Source organism: Myripristis murdjan, chromosome 22 (assembly GCF_902150065.1).
Source record: "Myripristis murdjan chromosome 22, fMyrMur1.1, whole genome shotgun sequence".
In the NCBI taxonomy this organism is placed as follows: Eukaryota; Metazoa; Chordata; class Actinopteri; order Holocentriformes; family Holocentridae; genus Myripristis; species Myripristis murdjan.
The window spans coordinates 11,942,551-11,956,973 of NC_044001.1; the positions used below are offsets into that span (position 1 = coordinate 11,942,551).

The 14,423-nt window shown below is 42.9% G+C and overlaps 1 protein-coding gene across 3 annotated transcripts in view; it reads right to left on the bottom strand.

Moving 5' to 3' along the window:
- The window catches only part of pcnt (pericentrin), a 41,161-nt gene that overhangs the window by 11,808 nt on the left and 14,930 nt on the right, over positions 1–14,423 (bottom strand). For 2 of the 3 annotated variants that reach the window (XM_030082010.1, XM_030082008.1), the window contains exons 17-43: positions 13,301–13,412; positions 12,877–13,003; positions 12,415–12,534; positions 12,242–12,320; positions 11,899–12,003; positions 11,421–11,532; positions 11,298–11,338; positions 11,047–11,181; positions 10,645–10,906; positions 10,350–10,500; positions 9,463–9,916; positions 9,102–9,299; positions 8,811–8,882; positions 8,197–8,301; positions 7,311–7,463; positions 6,467–6,613; positions 4,636–4,796; positions 4,167–4,339; positions 3,834–4,015; positions 3,523–3,685; positions 3,054–3,296; positions 2,268–2,500; positions 1,920–2,039; positions 1,476–1,496; positions 856–1,092; positions 559–732; positions 71–223 (exon numbers count right to left, since the gene is read on the bottom strand). In XM_030082010.1, coding sequence (XP_029937870.1) covers positions 71–223; positions 559–732; positions 856–1,092; positions 1,476–1,496; positions 1,920–2,039; positions 2,268–2,500; positions 3,054–3,296; positions 3,523–3,685; positions 3,834–4,015; positions 4,167–4,339; positions 4,636–4,796; positions 6,467–6,613; positions 7,311–7,463; positions 8,197–8,301; positions 8,811–8,882; positions 9,102–9,299; positions 9,463–9,916; positions 10,350–10,500; positions 10,645–10,906; positions 11,047–11,181; positions 11,298–11,338; positions 11,421–11,532; positions 11,899–12,003; positions 12,242–12,320; positions 12,415–12,534; positions 12,877–13,003; positions 13,301–13,412 — 4,233 coding nt within the window. The remainder of the gene's footprint in view (positions 1–70; positions 224–558; positions 733–855; positions 1,093–1,475; positions 1,497–1,919; positions 2,040–2,267; positions 2,501–3,053; positions 3,297–3,522; positions 3,686–3,833; positions 4,016–4,166; positions 4,340–4,635; positions 4,797–6,466; positions 6,614–7,310; positions 7,464–8,196; positions 8,302–8,810; positions 8,883–9,101; positions 9,300–9,462; positions 9,917–10,349; positions 10,501–10,644; positions 10,907–11,046; positions 11,182–11,297; positions 11,339–11,420; positions 11,533–11,898; positions 12,004–12,241; positions 12,321–12,414; positions 12,535–12,876; positions 13,004–13,300; positions 13,413–14,423) is intronic. The other variant, XM_030082009.1, reaches the window with a different exon arrangement.

A 14,423-nucleotide genomic window follows, 5' to 3' on the forward strand; every position in this document is an offset into this window, starting at 1 on the left:
TTTTCGCCACAGATGACACGGCAACAAAAAAACAGGTTAATGTTTGGTTTGAAGAAAAATGTACACAGACCTTTAAGGTGACAATCTCCTCTTGGAGCTGAGTAACATGAGCTGCATTCTGATTGGTCAGTAGTTCCAGTTGTAGTGTGAGGTGTTTTAGCTCCACCTCTTTGATATTTAAGTCCCTCTGTACCTGCTCCAGCTGACCAACAAGGACCTCCACCTTGAAGACAAATTATTAAACAAAATGAGTGAGAACTATTTCAGTGCTACAACTGCAACATACTCTTCTGCACAGAGTTGTAAACACTGATAGAGCTACTCTAGTTGGTTGCTGTCAAATGTGGATGAAGCCAGCATGCACATACACACTTCCACCAAAAGATGGCACTGCAGCCAAAAATCTGAAACCACCACCTCAGGCCAGTTGACCCCAATCATCTCAGTTACATTTTCAGTTGAATCTTGAGGGCTCACACATTGTTCATGTGCTAAAAACACATGTTTATGTGCTAAAAAAAAAAAAAAAGAGCAAAAAACAAAAAACAATGCACAGACCTCACGCTCTTTGCTCTGCAGGCTGTGTTGAGCAGTGTCCAGTGCATCTCTGAGCTGCTGGGTAGGGTCCTGTGTGTTGTTATGATAAAAATGTCTGGTCTCGTCCAGTTTGGACTGCAGAGCCGAGATCTGAAGCCTGTTGGACAACTGCTGCTGCTCCAGTGCCTGTTTGTCCTGACAGAGAGCAGCATAGTTCAATGAGGGCACCAAAGAGAGTCAATGTATGTGCACAATGCCATCAAACTGTCTTGAAATTTTAGCAACATTTAAGTTATATTAGTGTATGTTTGCTCTTACTTGTGTGAGCTCTTGTTCTCTCAGCTTCATTCTGTGGAGCTCTTGTTCAAGCTGACTGACAGATCTGTTACTTTCAGCACTGCTAAGCAATGCTTGCTCAAGCTCTCTGATTCGCCCCGCTAGCTTGTCAATCTCCTCATTGCGCTCCGCGACATCACGCTGGGCTTGTTGATTGGCTGCTAGCAAGGACGCATGGTCCTCTGTCTTGTCCTTGATCAGAGTTTGGAGACTCTCCACCTGTAGAGATGCAGTGAAAAGCAATTTGGATATTAGATTCTAGATGTCTGAGAAGCACAGGGGAATCTGCCAAGAGGAGGCTGTATTTCTCATTGGCAGCTAAATCAGCCATTCTCGATCTGCAGCCACTGGTATATAGCTAATGAAGTTAAGCCATTCCACAGTCGTGATATAGAGATGAAGGAGACCACAAATTGACAGAACAGAGCAAGGGAATGGTAAAAAGGCAGGGCAGAACGCAAGACAAGCAAAGACACACATTTAAGCTCAAATGCATCTAATGATCTGAGAATGATTGCACAGAGACTATGTAGCACGCCACAAATCATGCACAGGCATCTAAGAAGCTATGAGAGTTACACTACAGTTTATAGATTTCATACCTGCAGGACCAAATCCTCAATCTACAGCATTCGGTTCAGAGCAGGGACAAACACACAGCAAATGTCAGGTTCATTGGCAAACAGTGAATAATGCATTCAGCACCACTAAAGCACTAAGTTGCATTCTTCAGTTAACTAGTTTACAAAGCAACAACATAAAGGTTAGACAAAGGTTTTTAAACACCATCACACCAAATGCCATCAAAAGCACATACACTGCAAGTGCTAAACAGTTTCAACACATCTGCATGTAGATATGGCTAAGCATTTTGCATTATACTGTATCATTAACTGTATCATTACTATCCTACTCCTGGTGGATCCCAGTGTGAAAAGATTTAAATGTGTATCAAGGCGAGAAAAAAAAGTGTAATAAGGATGCTTGTTTCAGTGAGTGTGAACCACCACACTGTATACATTTCCTGTGAAATTAATGAGCCTCACCCTCTGTCCTTTGTTATCCCCACTGCTTTGACCTCTGGCTGTCTGCTTGAGCTGGGCTTCCAGGCTTCGGATCTCCTGCTGGAACTCATCTCTCTCATGCTCACGCTCCACAGCTTGCTCCTGTATGTACAGGTAGACATATGATGATATAATCCAATACTGTTTGTGACATGAAATATTAAATACAGAGGACACCTGTCTTTGACACTTTCAAAATAAAACAAGAATAAATGTGAGGTGAGAGAGAACGAGAATGGGAAACAAGTGGTAGACAGAAAGTGCACATTTAAGAATAACTACTTTGTATGTTAAAATGCATGTTTTAAAAAAATATTTGTGGAAACTCACATCTATAAACTGCCGACTGTGCTTCAGCTGTTTCTCGAGTGCTTGGATACGCTGGTTGAGGTCCTCGGTTTGGGCCTTGTAGTGCACCTCTGTCTCCAGACCTTTGCTCTCCTGCTCCTCCAGCTCAGTCTCCAGGGTCCTGAGGCGCAGGGACAGGGAGCTGCGGTCCTTCTCTGCCTGCCGCTGCAAGTCAAGCCTCTCCTGGGACAAACGCTCTGCCTCTGCCACGAGAGCTTCAAATATACCAGAGGAAATGCAGGATGATTATTGAAGCGATGTTAACACAATAGCATAAACATGACTGAATTATAAAGTAGTAAAGACACAGGAACAAATATGTAAACACGCTACACGCAACACACACACACACTGCGATTCTTCCTGAAAGGCCATGAATGGGATATCCTCTATTACAGCTCTGGTCTACAACACTGTTTATGTGGTAGAATAATAAAAAACTGGTAGAATAATATTAACAAATGACACAGCACTCAGAGTCTCTGCTGTAAACTACAGTATCTACTGTCTGTTATGAACAGCAAACTTTAACAGCACAGCAAACATGCATATTTATCCCCACACTGATACTCCACTCTGACCCACAAACCTGTGCCAGGCTCTACATTCAGCCAGTGGCCTATGGAGAAAAGACACACCTAAGCATAGGCGGTACACATATATACTCACAGACACACAATCTAAACTTAAAATTGGCAAAATGCTTTCACCACTATCATTTTCTCACACTTTATGCACATGTTTGTTTGCAACTGCTCCCTCTCTCACCTTTCTCCCTGTCCCCCAAGCCAGCAGTGAGATGTTCCCTCTGGCGCAAGAGAACTGTGTGCTCCTCGCTGAGCTCCTGGTGCTGCACCCGGAGGCTGTCCAGCTCCACCGTAAGGCCCTGCATCTGGTGCAGCTTCACCTTAAGGTCCTCCAGTTCCTCCACCAGCCTCTCCTCTTGCACCTCCTTCTGCTGCAGAGACTCCTCCAGGGCTGCTTTTTCAGTAACGTAGCCCTCCAGCAATCCTGAACAGATAACATGCAAGGAGTTCATGTGACAGGGTCGATGTAACACATTGAAATTTTCAATGCCAACATCACAAAGAGAGTTCAACGTTTAGCCTTCAAAGCCAGTGTTGAAATGGAGCATAAACAGAAAAGGAGCGAGAGTTTACGGTCAGTGGATTAACTGGCTTGGCAGCCAGTGCAGGGTGGAGAAGTTCAGCTGAGCCAATGAGGAAGCACTACTCACCCTCAGCCTTGTGGAGCTCCAGCTGGAGCTGACTCTTTAGCTCCGCCTCCTGATCCAGCTGCTCCAACAAGAGCTTGTGCTGCTTGAGGAGTTGGGCGGAATCTTCTCTGCCCTGTGAGAACCTCTCCTCCAGAGAGAGGTGGACGTCATGAGTCTGCTCCAACTAGAGAGAAAGTGAGCAAGAAATGAATGATTATCATTAAGATAACAATTCTATACAACTGGTTAAATTTTTACTTGTTTTATTTACTTGAGTTCTTAATGAAGGTTATCTTTCCCCATTGTGTTTGGGACACCCGTGCATGCATTACCTGTGTATTAGCTTGGTTGAGGAGCTCCAGAAGTGTGTCTACCATGTGGCGCAGTCTGCTGCAGGCACTCAGAGCTGCCTCCTCTCCTCCAGGATGGATCTGTGTGTCTGAAACCAATAGGCTCTCACAGAGGAACTGGGTCAGCTCTTGGTCCTCCAATGATAAATCCACAGCTGAAATGCCTAAAGAGAAGAACAAATCAACATTAATCCTTGTGCTGATGAATACTTAAGACTATTCATATCACAATAATATAATTTGGTCATTTGGTCACCAAGACTGGGAACTAGACCAAACCAAAACTCTTTAAGCCTGAACTAGAGGTTACTTGACCTGACTCTCGTGCATCCTTGCTCCCTGCTGAGGTCTTCTGATTGCCTAGCTGCTCAGACTTCCGGCCTTTAACATTGATCCTTTGTCCAATCAGCTCCTCTGTTGTGACTGTGCTGCGGACCATCTCAATCAGGACCTTCCTCAGCTTGTCATTGGCCTGGTGCAGCTCACGTCTGGAGTAGCACAAGTCAAATATCAGCCAGATCACAGAACAAAATGAAGGCAAGAAACTTAATCGTTGCTCCCTTGGACATACTGGCAAGTGAATACAAAAAAATCCAATGTCAGAAAAGGATACTTAAATACATCACTACTCCCTCAAAGCAATAACAACCTTTGTGCAGCCTTTTGTCCTTTGATGAAATATATGCTTTACACCTCTACACACTTCACTTTACTTTCTGTAACACTTGTCAGGGCAGGAGATAAACTTCAAAATAATCCTATGCACACACACAGCTTCACTTACCTTTCCTCTTTGGCAGTCTGCAGATCCTCAGTAAGCATTTTGAGAAGGTTGCCTCCCTCCTGACTCTCTCGCTCTCTTCGCTGGAGAAGGGTGTCCAAGGTCTCCATCTCACTGCGCTTGCCCTCTAATTCGCCCTGCAGACAGCCCACCTCTGCTCGCAGCTAGAGACAGAGAGATTATTAACTGTACAAACATGTAGTAAGTTGAAATAACTTCTTCTCACCTGATTGCCCTTAAAACATGGCTGTGTGCACAATGGAGAGCCAGAGAGGAGACAACGCCAAGCACAAAACCCAGTCATGGCAAGAAGTTCAAAACCCAAGTCAATAAATACCTCAATGAATGGCTAAATGCAAACTCATCATCCGTTTGCTCCTGAAGCATCACTGTTTAAGTCACAAGGAAATAACAAAATCACATGGTCACCTGCATCCTATTAGAGCCAAGAGTTACTCACTTGTGTCTATATTCTGGGCACACAAAGGAATTAAAATCTGGATCAAAATTAGATGCCACTCACTGAGAACTGCATCCACTGATAGACCATCATCCAAAATACAACACTGACACAAACAAAAACTACCCAGCTTAAAAAAAAAAAAAAAACTGTCTTGACACACACAGCCCAGATGTTATCATGTGTTGATAGCGGCACTCCACTTAAGTGCCAAGTTTGATTGCGAGTGAGGCAGGTCAGCTGCAGAATGCACTGCTGAACTTTCTTTTAGTAGCTTCAGTATTTTATTTCATGTGTACCATAATTGTTCTTACCTTTCTTTCCTCAAGCGTTTCGTTCCATCCCTCTCTTTCTACCATCTGCTCACTCTTTTACCCTCTCACTCTCTCTGTGTTTCGTTCCCTCCCATCGAACATGTCTCATCCAGCCACCTGCCCCAAAACAACAATGGTGTCGCCTAGGCAACAGACCCCTCCCATCCCCTCTTAAGCCTCTCTTCCCTTAGCTCAAGGGGGTGAGTGTTTGTATGTGTGTGTATGAAGGCAGTTAATATCTCACTACTACAAGCCAAGCTGGGCGATTGCCATGGAGATAAGTGTACACAGATACACAGGTCATGATGATGCTAATTATTGGACAGAATGCATTATGTATTTAGTGTGACCATTTTGACATTTATGAACTTGCCCTCCCATCCAGTTATTTCCAAGGTAACTGCTACACTTCCTGAAGCCAATATTTCTCCTTCATGTGCACTTTTGTCTGGACTGGGACTCTTTCAGTAACATTAAAACACCAACAGACCTCAAATCACCACAACAACCACCAAGCTATAACAAATCTGTGCAGTGCTGCTCCAATGACTTGCAAAATGAGAAAAGAATAGAAATGCAAGACACAAATGAATGGATGGATAGACAAATTGAATGTTTTAGTGGGTGTTTCCCCATCTCCCTGACCCAAGAGACCATGAACACATAACAACCACCCACAGGATTAGTATGGTGATTAATGGATGTAATCTCTTTTAGAAGACGCGATCAGATGTACGGGATGAGGAATCTCAAACCCATGGATGCGATTCTTCAGCAACATCCTTCACTGTTAATCCCCCTCATCTCTTGCTAGCCTTCTCTTTCCCCATCACTCCATCCTCGTCCATCCCCATGTGTCCTATGATCGTCAGCACTGCTGTGTTTTCCATCTCACACCTTCTTCTGAAACTTGTCTAATCTTGCCCATGGGCAAAGTGAAGATTTTCATTTCACACACACATCTGTCTCTACCTCACACCAAACATTTTATGCTGCATGCATGAGACAATGTAAAATCTAAACACTGAACAGGGTAAAGAATTTGTGTGTGTGTTTATACCTGGGCCACTACAGCGTCGAGCTGTTGCAGCTGGGCGGTGAGCTGGCTCATTTTGTCCATGTAGCTGCGCTCCTTCTCCTCGTGTTCAGAGGTGAAGCTCCGCCTCTGCTCCTCAAGCTCCACCTCCTTCTGCTCTTCAAACTCCACCTTCAGAAGTAGCAGTAACATGGGCCCATGAGTCAAGAGGTTAAGATCATTACCTTAAAAACAAACTAACATGTCGCTGTATGTCGCTTTGGTCCCCTGTTACAGAGATCTGAAGCCATGACTCGTAAGCTGATGGCGGACTACGAGCTTGCTCATTTCAGCCAAATACTAAACATCTGAAAAGGGTGCCTCCGACCTTAAAACCCTGTCCATCAGAGGATAAAAAGCTTAGATCCATCCCTTGTAAACACTGTTCACATGGCAGCACCACAAACACACATGCTGCACAGAAGCACACAGATACAGAAGCACACAAAGAGACACTTCTACATGATGGTGGGATTATGTGGAAACTGGGTTTGAACAAAGCTCTAATGGGACAGGGGCCAAGAGTATGAACTGGTTCTGCTTAAGCTTAGAGGGGGCACTGCATGACACATACACACATGCGCACAGACACAAATACTACAGCCCTCAATAATCCACAGCTATTACATAATGCTGTTTGGAACGGGCACTTTGTGTCCCATAAAGAAACATTTTAAAACGAGTTGTGACAAATAGCCAAATTGTTGTTATTAAATCAATTAAGGATGTCTAAAGGTGTTTCAACTTGGTCTTTAGGCAGGACAAGGTTTCACATTATGCCCATCACCTCCTTTTTCCCCCTTTTCTGCATCACCATCCTCCCTTTTACCTTCAGTTGACTAATCCTGTCCTGTAGTCTCTCCTCTGACTGGACTTTGAGGAGTTCCACCTCCTCCAGGAAGTGCAGACGTTGCCGTGACGACTCCTCTTCCAGCTCCCTGCGACATGCCTCCAGTTCTCGTGCAGAGACACTCCTCAACTCCTGTAGCAAGACACACCCATGTATTTCTTTTATACCACAATATTCAACTGATAACATATTCACCCAAGAAAATCATCCAAGTTAATACTCTATGCCTTCACACACAAATAAGCCACGACTATGAACAATGACTCTGTGTTATCCCCTCTCTAATGGGTTGTAAGAACCCCCGAGACAAGAACTCTACTGACAGAATCATTAAAAACAAGTGACCACAGAGAGCATGCAATGTTCCCTCCTACTGTGACAGACACGGCCCTACACAGCCTCACACACACACGCACATATACACCACGATAGGGGTGCAACGCTAGAAAATGTTATCAGCTATCGGTGATGGAAGGAATCTATCTGTACATTCTTCCAGATGCCGTGGTGTTTTTTTCCAGGGCAAAAAGTGTGCCATAAATGAAGCATGTAGAGCGACATTTCCTCACTCAAGTCCATCTCCATCCTACAGCCCACTATTTCTTTCTCCTCCAACAACCTCTTCATAGTCTACTGTCAGGAATTGTGGTGTGAAGGGTGCAGAGAGACTGCAGGTGAAGCTGTTGACTTTTTGGCATCAATCTCTGTTATTTCCAGTGTTTAGTTTAGCAAGTCCACCTAACCAGAACCCACCCCTCACCCCCCTTGGTAACGCAGATTACTGGGGGGCAAAAGAAGAATGTCAGTTATACACACAATCACCCACCCCTAGATCATGATGCTCACAAATGTATGGCGCACACACCTGTAACTGGAGCTGGTGCTGCTCAGTGAGTTGCTCCTTCTCCGTAGTGTAAGTATGTGACAGCTTCTGAAAAGCATCGCTATGTTGTTGCTCTAGCTCCAGAACCTGAGAGTTGAAATGGAAAGGCAGATGAACTCTTTGTGACCATGACATTAACATCAAACAAAAAGTGGGAACAAAATGGAAATGACAGCCGTTTGTACATGTCCAGAAAACTTATTCTATGACACCAAGGGAATCGATCGGTTTGAAATGTCCTAACCAGCCAACAACCTATCACTAAGATTTACATACATTGTCTAGTCTTTACATATTTTTTCTGAGCAGTTCACAGACATCCCCTTTTTTAAACTTTATTAACATGATCCAGATTTTTTCAATCATTTGTCAACTCAACTGTATTCTTGCTGCTTTTCCATCATAACTTTCAATTCTTGCTTCTGGTTAACAGCATTATAGAGATTTACCATTTTCAGTATGTCAGCAGACATTTTTCAACCTGAATCTGCTCATGTAGTGCTCGTATTATACTATCTAGTCATGACAAGATTCATCAACATAAATTTGTGCTCATTCAAGTCATAAAAAAGGCAAACTAGATGGATGGTGAGTACCTGCTTCTTTAGGTTCTCCAGAGCCTTGCAGTGTTCAGCATCTAAGGCCTCTTTTTGAGCAGACAGCTCTGTCTATAAATACAAGACATAAAACATCCCTTTTATGATAAGTTTAAGTTTGATCTTAAGAGCATGACAAAAATCTCTCTTCCTTCCCATGTCAAAAGTTTACATGTGAACATTAACATCAGAAACACACTTGAACACATTAAACTGGTAATAACCATATGTCAGGAAGGTATAATGATGTAATGATGCTGTAAATCAACCACAAGCTAGCTCCTATCTCACCTGGTGAACATTGCTGAGCTCTGCTGCCATGGCACTAAATTTCTCCATGTGCACCTGTGCCAGCTCTTTCCTTAGTTCCTCTCCGATGGAAAGCTGCTGTGCATGTTGGCGCTCCATCATCTGCCTATGCTCCGCCTTCTGCCGATTCACTTCTTGGCAATGCTTCTCTTCAAGCTGCACCATTTCATCACGCAGAGTCTTGAGATAAGAAAGAATAATGACAATGAAATGTATGCAAGTACTTTGAAAACCGAGACAATGCCTAAACTGTGTATTTCAAATGGATTTCAAGCATTATCCAAATAGATAAGCGTATCAACTTTTACTTAGACATAAAACAAATACGTTTATGTCTCCTTACTTGGACTTCCTTCAGATAGGTGGCCTCTAGGGTGTCCATATTACCCAGCATCCTCCTCTCCAGTTCATCCTTCTCTTCTTGGTGTTTGCGAGCCAACTCTGCCTCTAGAGCCTCAAGCTGAGCCTGACTGGTCTCCTGGAACAAGGCCTTTAGACTATCAAGCTCTGCCTTTCGTTTTGAGTCAAAGGCTGCTTCCAAGGCAACAAGCTCAGCTTTGTGCTTGCAGTCAAGCTCCAATGCCATAGCAGCAAGCAGATCTCTGTGACTGGCATTGAGTGAATCTAGTTGTGCTTTGTGTTTGGCATTGAGTGTGTCCATCTCTTGCGAGTGTTTGTTCAGTAGCGCTGCTTTCTGATGTTCCAACTCAGCCTGGTGTTTATCCCTTAACTCTCCCAGAGAGATTTCATTCTTCTGAGTCAAACGCTGCTCCAATACTGCTTTCTCCTCCTGAAACCTGAACACACAGATACAAAATCATTTCAGCTTTCAAACATGTAAAAGCTCAACTGTTTTCAAGCTGAACCTGGCAGCACTGGAGAAGACCATACAGCTCAGTTTAAGTTATTAGCTTTAGAAAGCATTATAGCTGAAACTTCCATGTGTAAAATAAATCACAGAATATGTAAAAATGGAGTATTAGACTCTTTCATTGTCATTGCAATTTGTCCCTTTTTAGGTGTATGCTTACTATTTTTTGAAAAGGAAAGTATTTTAACCACACTTTTCCATGGAGTTAAATTAACTACCTAAAATGACTGAAACATGTCTAATATTTTTAAGGTAGCTATAAAAATAACTTTGGTTGCAACATTTTAATCGTTCTCTAAAAACCCCCAACATCAAGCTAAGACCTTGACTTCAGGGTGTTGAGCCCAGTCAGATCTCACCTCTCTTGGGTTTGGTGTAGCCGCTCCTCACTCTGTTGCTGGAGGAGAGCAGTGAGCTCCTTCACTTCAGCTGCCATGATGCTCTTGGCCCTCTGCAGTTCACTGTCAAACTGGGCTGACAGTCTTTGTCTCACTAGTAGGACCTGGGGGCCTGAGAGACAAATGAGCCATTAGTTCCAAAATCAGGAACAAGGGATTGTTAAATCCATTCCATTTCAAACACACATCTGATATGGCGCTATGTTGGGAGTGGTGAACATTCTTCTGGCGACCTGTATGAATCCTTGAATCTTACTCTGATCGTTGTCCAGAGAAGCCTGCAGAGACTTCAACTTCTCCCTCTCTTCCTGGAGTTCTTTTTCAAGGCTTCTTCTCTCTTCCTCCATCCTGCTCTCCAGGTCTCCCCTCAGGGCAGAGAGCTGTGCTTCATGGTTCTCTTGGAGCTCCTCTCTCAGCCTCTGCAGCTCCTCCTGGCTCCTCAGAGTCAACTCCTCTTGTGTGCTCTCCCTCTCCTTTTTCTGAGCCTCTTCCAGCTCCTCTGCAAACTCCTGTTTTAACTGCAGCAGTCAACATGGCAGGGTAAATCCCATGTATTGCTTTGGAAGGTGTGTACATTAACTACCAGCACAAGTCAGTCCTTTTTTTAAACCCTGAAGTTTCATTTCACAATGCAAGGTTTATGAATAAGTTTATGTACCTGTTGCTGGCTCTGCCGCAGCTCTACTTTGTGCTGTTCACTCAAGGCGGACAGTCTGTTCTCCAAGGTCTGGATGATGGTCATCCTTGTGTGTTGCTCCTCAGTGAAACACCACATTCTCTGCTCAACCTCCACCTTATTTGAATCACCATGGTCAACATCTTCATTGACTTTTAATAGCTCAGCAATATGTGTTCTAAAAATTTAGCATGTGTGTGTCTAAGATGGCACAGCTTAAAATCTTTTCTTACCTCAACCTCCCTTGCTGCCTCCAAACGAACTCGTGTTAGCTCTGGGCAAAGAGATTAACTTTATTACGCAACACCCTTATATCAAAGGCCATACAGTTGTGATTCATTATGTGTATGTAGTACCTCGTAAATGACTGTCGGAGAGCCTAGCTCTGAGTTGCTCCAGATCCATGGCATGACGAGACTTCAGCTCCTGCAGGTCTTCATAGTAACGGTCCGTCAGGTCAGAGCGCACCTAATGCACATATGGAGGAAAATTAGCATATGAGAGAGTGCGGGCATGTGTCAGCCAGGAAGGTTTGTTCAAAGTTCAGTACAGTTTTGTCTTCTTTCACTTTTGGGAAGGATAGGATGCCTCCTTGACAACACTAAGGACTTATGTTTTTTGTCCTAATAAGATCAAGTGCTACAAGTGGAAAAAAAAAAATTCAAATCTAAGAAAAGAGTGCCACGCTTCCACTGGGTCTTAAATAGCCATTTAGTAGAGTTAAACGGCTCCACCACAAAACATCTGTTCACCAACATTCACTTAAAATGGTGGGCCCAGTAGATACATGGGTCAAGAGAGGTCTTAGGGAGTGAGGGACTGAGTTCATCTAACCTGGCGCAGCTCTTCCTTATAAGAGTGAGTCATAGAGGAGCGTAGGTTGGCCAGCTCCATTTTGTGTTTCTCCTCCAGCAGCAAACGCAAAGTATCCAGTTCATCCTAAAAGAGGAGCATGAGACAACACAACAGATAAAACACCTTATACTATAAAATTACAAAAATAATGCAGTAAGTTGGAGAAATCCTCTACATTCTCTTAGGAACTTTTTAACTGTCATTCACTTTTACCTTTTACATGCAAGTATATGAATCAAAATCTCTCTCAGCAAAGAGAGATGAGATCTTAAGTGGGCAGTTAGTGCAACAGAACACTACACAACACAACTGTTACAGTTACCTTCTGCTGCTCAAGTTTGAACATGGCATCAGTGGGTACATCGTTTTTGTCCTCTTCAATGTGGTCTTCACACACAGAACTGAAACAGACACCATAGGTTTCGGTATTTGAAGAAATATAAAAGAACTGTGCAGCATGTTTACCCAGTCTTTCATGCAGATCTGCTGGCATACCTTGTATCCCCAGTCTTAAGCACAGTCTCTTCCAATGCACCTTCTACCAGTCTCAGCTGCAGCAGAGCAATTTCCTCTCTGTAGTTTTCCTCTGCTGCTTGGAGCCGCTGCTCAAAATACCTTAACAAGAAGTTAAGTGAAAGTATGTGTGTGAGAGAGATTTGTGTGTCATCTGGGTGAGGATAAGAAATGGAGAATTGACACCAGACACCAGCCAAAAACTGGTCAACTTTGACTGTGGCCAGTAAGATTACCTGCTATATAAATCATTTTGTCATATAAACAACCACAATTTGGAGAGCAGTTTCTATTCTACATAACATATTTGGTTGGTAAAATACTAAAAATGTCTGAACTGAATTTTGGAAAACACAAAATGCTGTAGGTTTAGAAAACATTTCCTATATTAGCGAGAGTGTACACATGCATTAGTATCATATGTGTGCATGCATGCACATATACCTCCTGAGGCTGTCCAGCTCAGCCTCATTCTGCTCCTTGATCTCCTGTCTTTGCTCATTAAACTCTGCCTTTAGGCGCTCAATGTCATCAACATGGGATGAGCGAGCCAGCAGCTGCTCTTTCAGCTCTGTGGGACAAAAACGGAAGCAACAATTATGGATAACCAAAGGATAGCACAGTAGTTGGAAATGAATACATGAGTTTCATCTTCCTTTGCGTTTGTCACATTACATTTCATTATTTGTAATAACAACTGTCACTGGGCTAAAAGGTGTAATATCTCCTGTACATATGTGCCTGGTTATTCTTGAATGCCTTCAATCCTGTTGAACCTCTGTAATATCTCAGTCTCATGTAAAATTAAATCTACTTCAACAGACGTAAATATCTAGTATAGTCTAGTCTGCTGGTTTGGTCATCTCACCTCCCAGCTCTTGTCGACTAGTCCTCATGCTCTCTATTTGGCTCCACAGCTGAGCTGCTTCCTGTTCTGAGCTCTTTTTCAGTGAGGCCTGCTCTTCTTGTAGCTGCAATACCTGGTAGACAAAGAGGAAATAGATTACTTTGCAATGCAGGTAAAATTTAGACCCTGATTCCACCTTGCATTAACATGCATCTTTGATGATCCAATGCATAGCATTTCTGTTCACATCAACATTAGAATGCGTCTCGAGTACCAACTTGTGATGGGATCTCACTTCCCCGCTCTATATGCAAATAAACACGTACATGATTTCAATTTTCAAAGGCCAAATGCATAGTTTGTTTTTCAGTAGAGGCAATAGGCATTTAATTAGGCATCTTTGCTAAATCCAGCCTCATTTTAATGCCCTGTCAGTTACTTAAGATGTATTTCACATATGTAAATTATTACTGTCATCTTTTCTTCCAAATTATGGATGATGTCCTATGAAATTTCAAGTGCTCTTATAAGAAATACAATAAATCATCCACTATCCCAACTGCAATACTTTTCCAATTCTACTTTGTGAAGCAGAGCTGGTTTTTGCTGCTGTCCAAATACACATTATTATGATGATGATGTAGATCTGAAAGCCTTCAGACACCTGACATAATATATTGCATTTAAAAAATAGTCTATCGTTGGTAAATAGTTTCCCATTATTACAACTGCATGGACGCTCAAATGCACATTGTGCCAGATAGAAACAACCAGATAAGGAAAAATAGACCTGAGTGAAACTCAGGTCAACTTTTTCCTTCCACGTCATTCTGTGTGAAAATAAAAAGCAAAAGAGTTGAAACTCACTCTTAAAACTCATTATGTGGGAAAATAATTGTCTGTATTAGAGCTTGTAATTCTCAAACTCAAACCTGTCAGAGTCAACTCAGTCAAGTCAGTTGAGGCTCAGATGAATTATTCCAGTGGGTTTGGTTCTCCGCTGCAGTGGATAAATGAACTTGAACCTGAAGCTGAAGCTGAAGCTAAACTTGAATGTCTGCATGTGCAAGTGGAATGGTGAAATAAGCTTCAGGTAGACAACATGTGTTTTTAGTCTTATCGCGTTTTATTTAGGCAGGATATT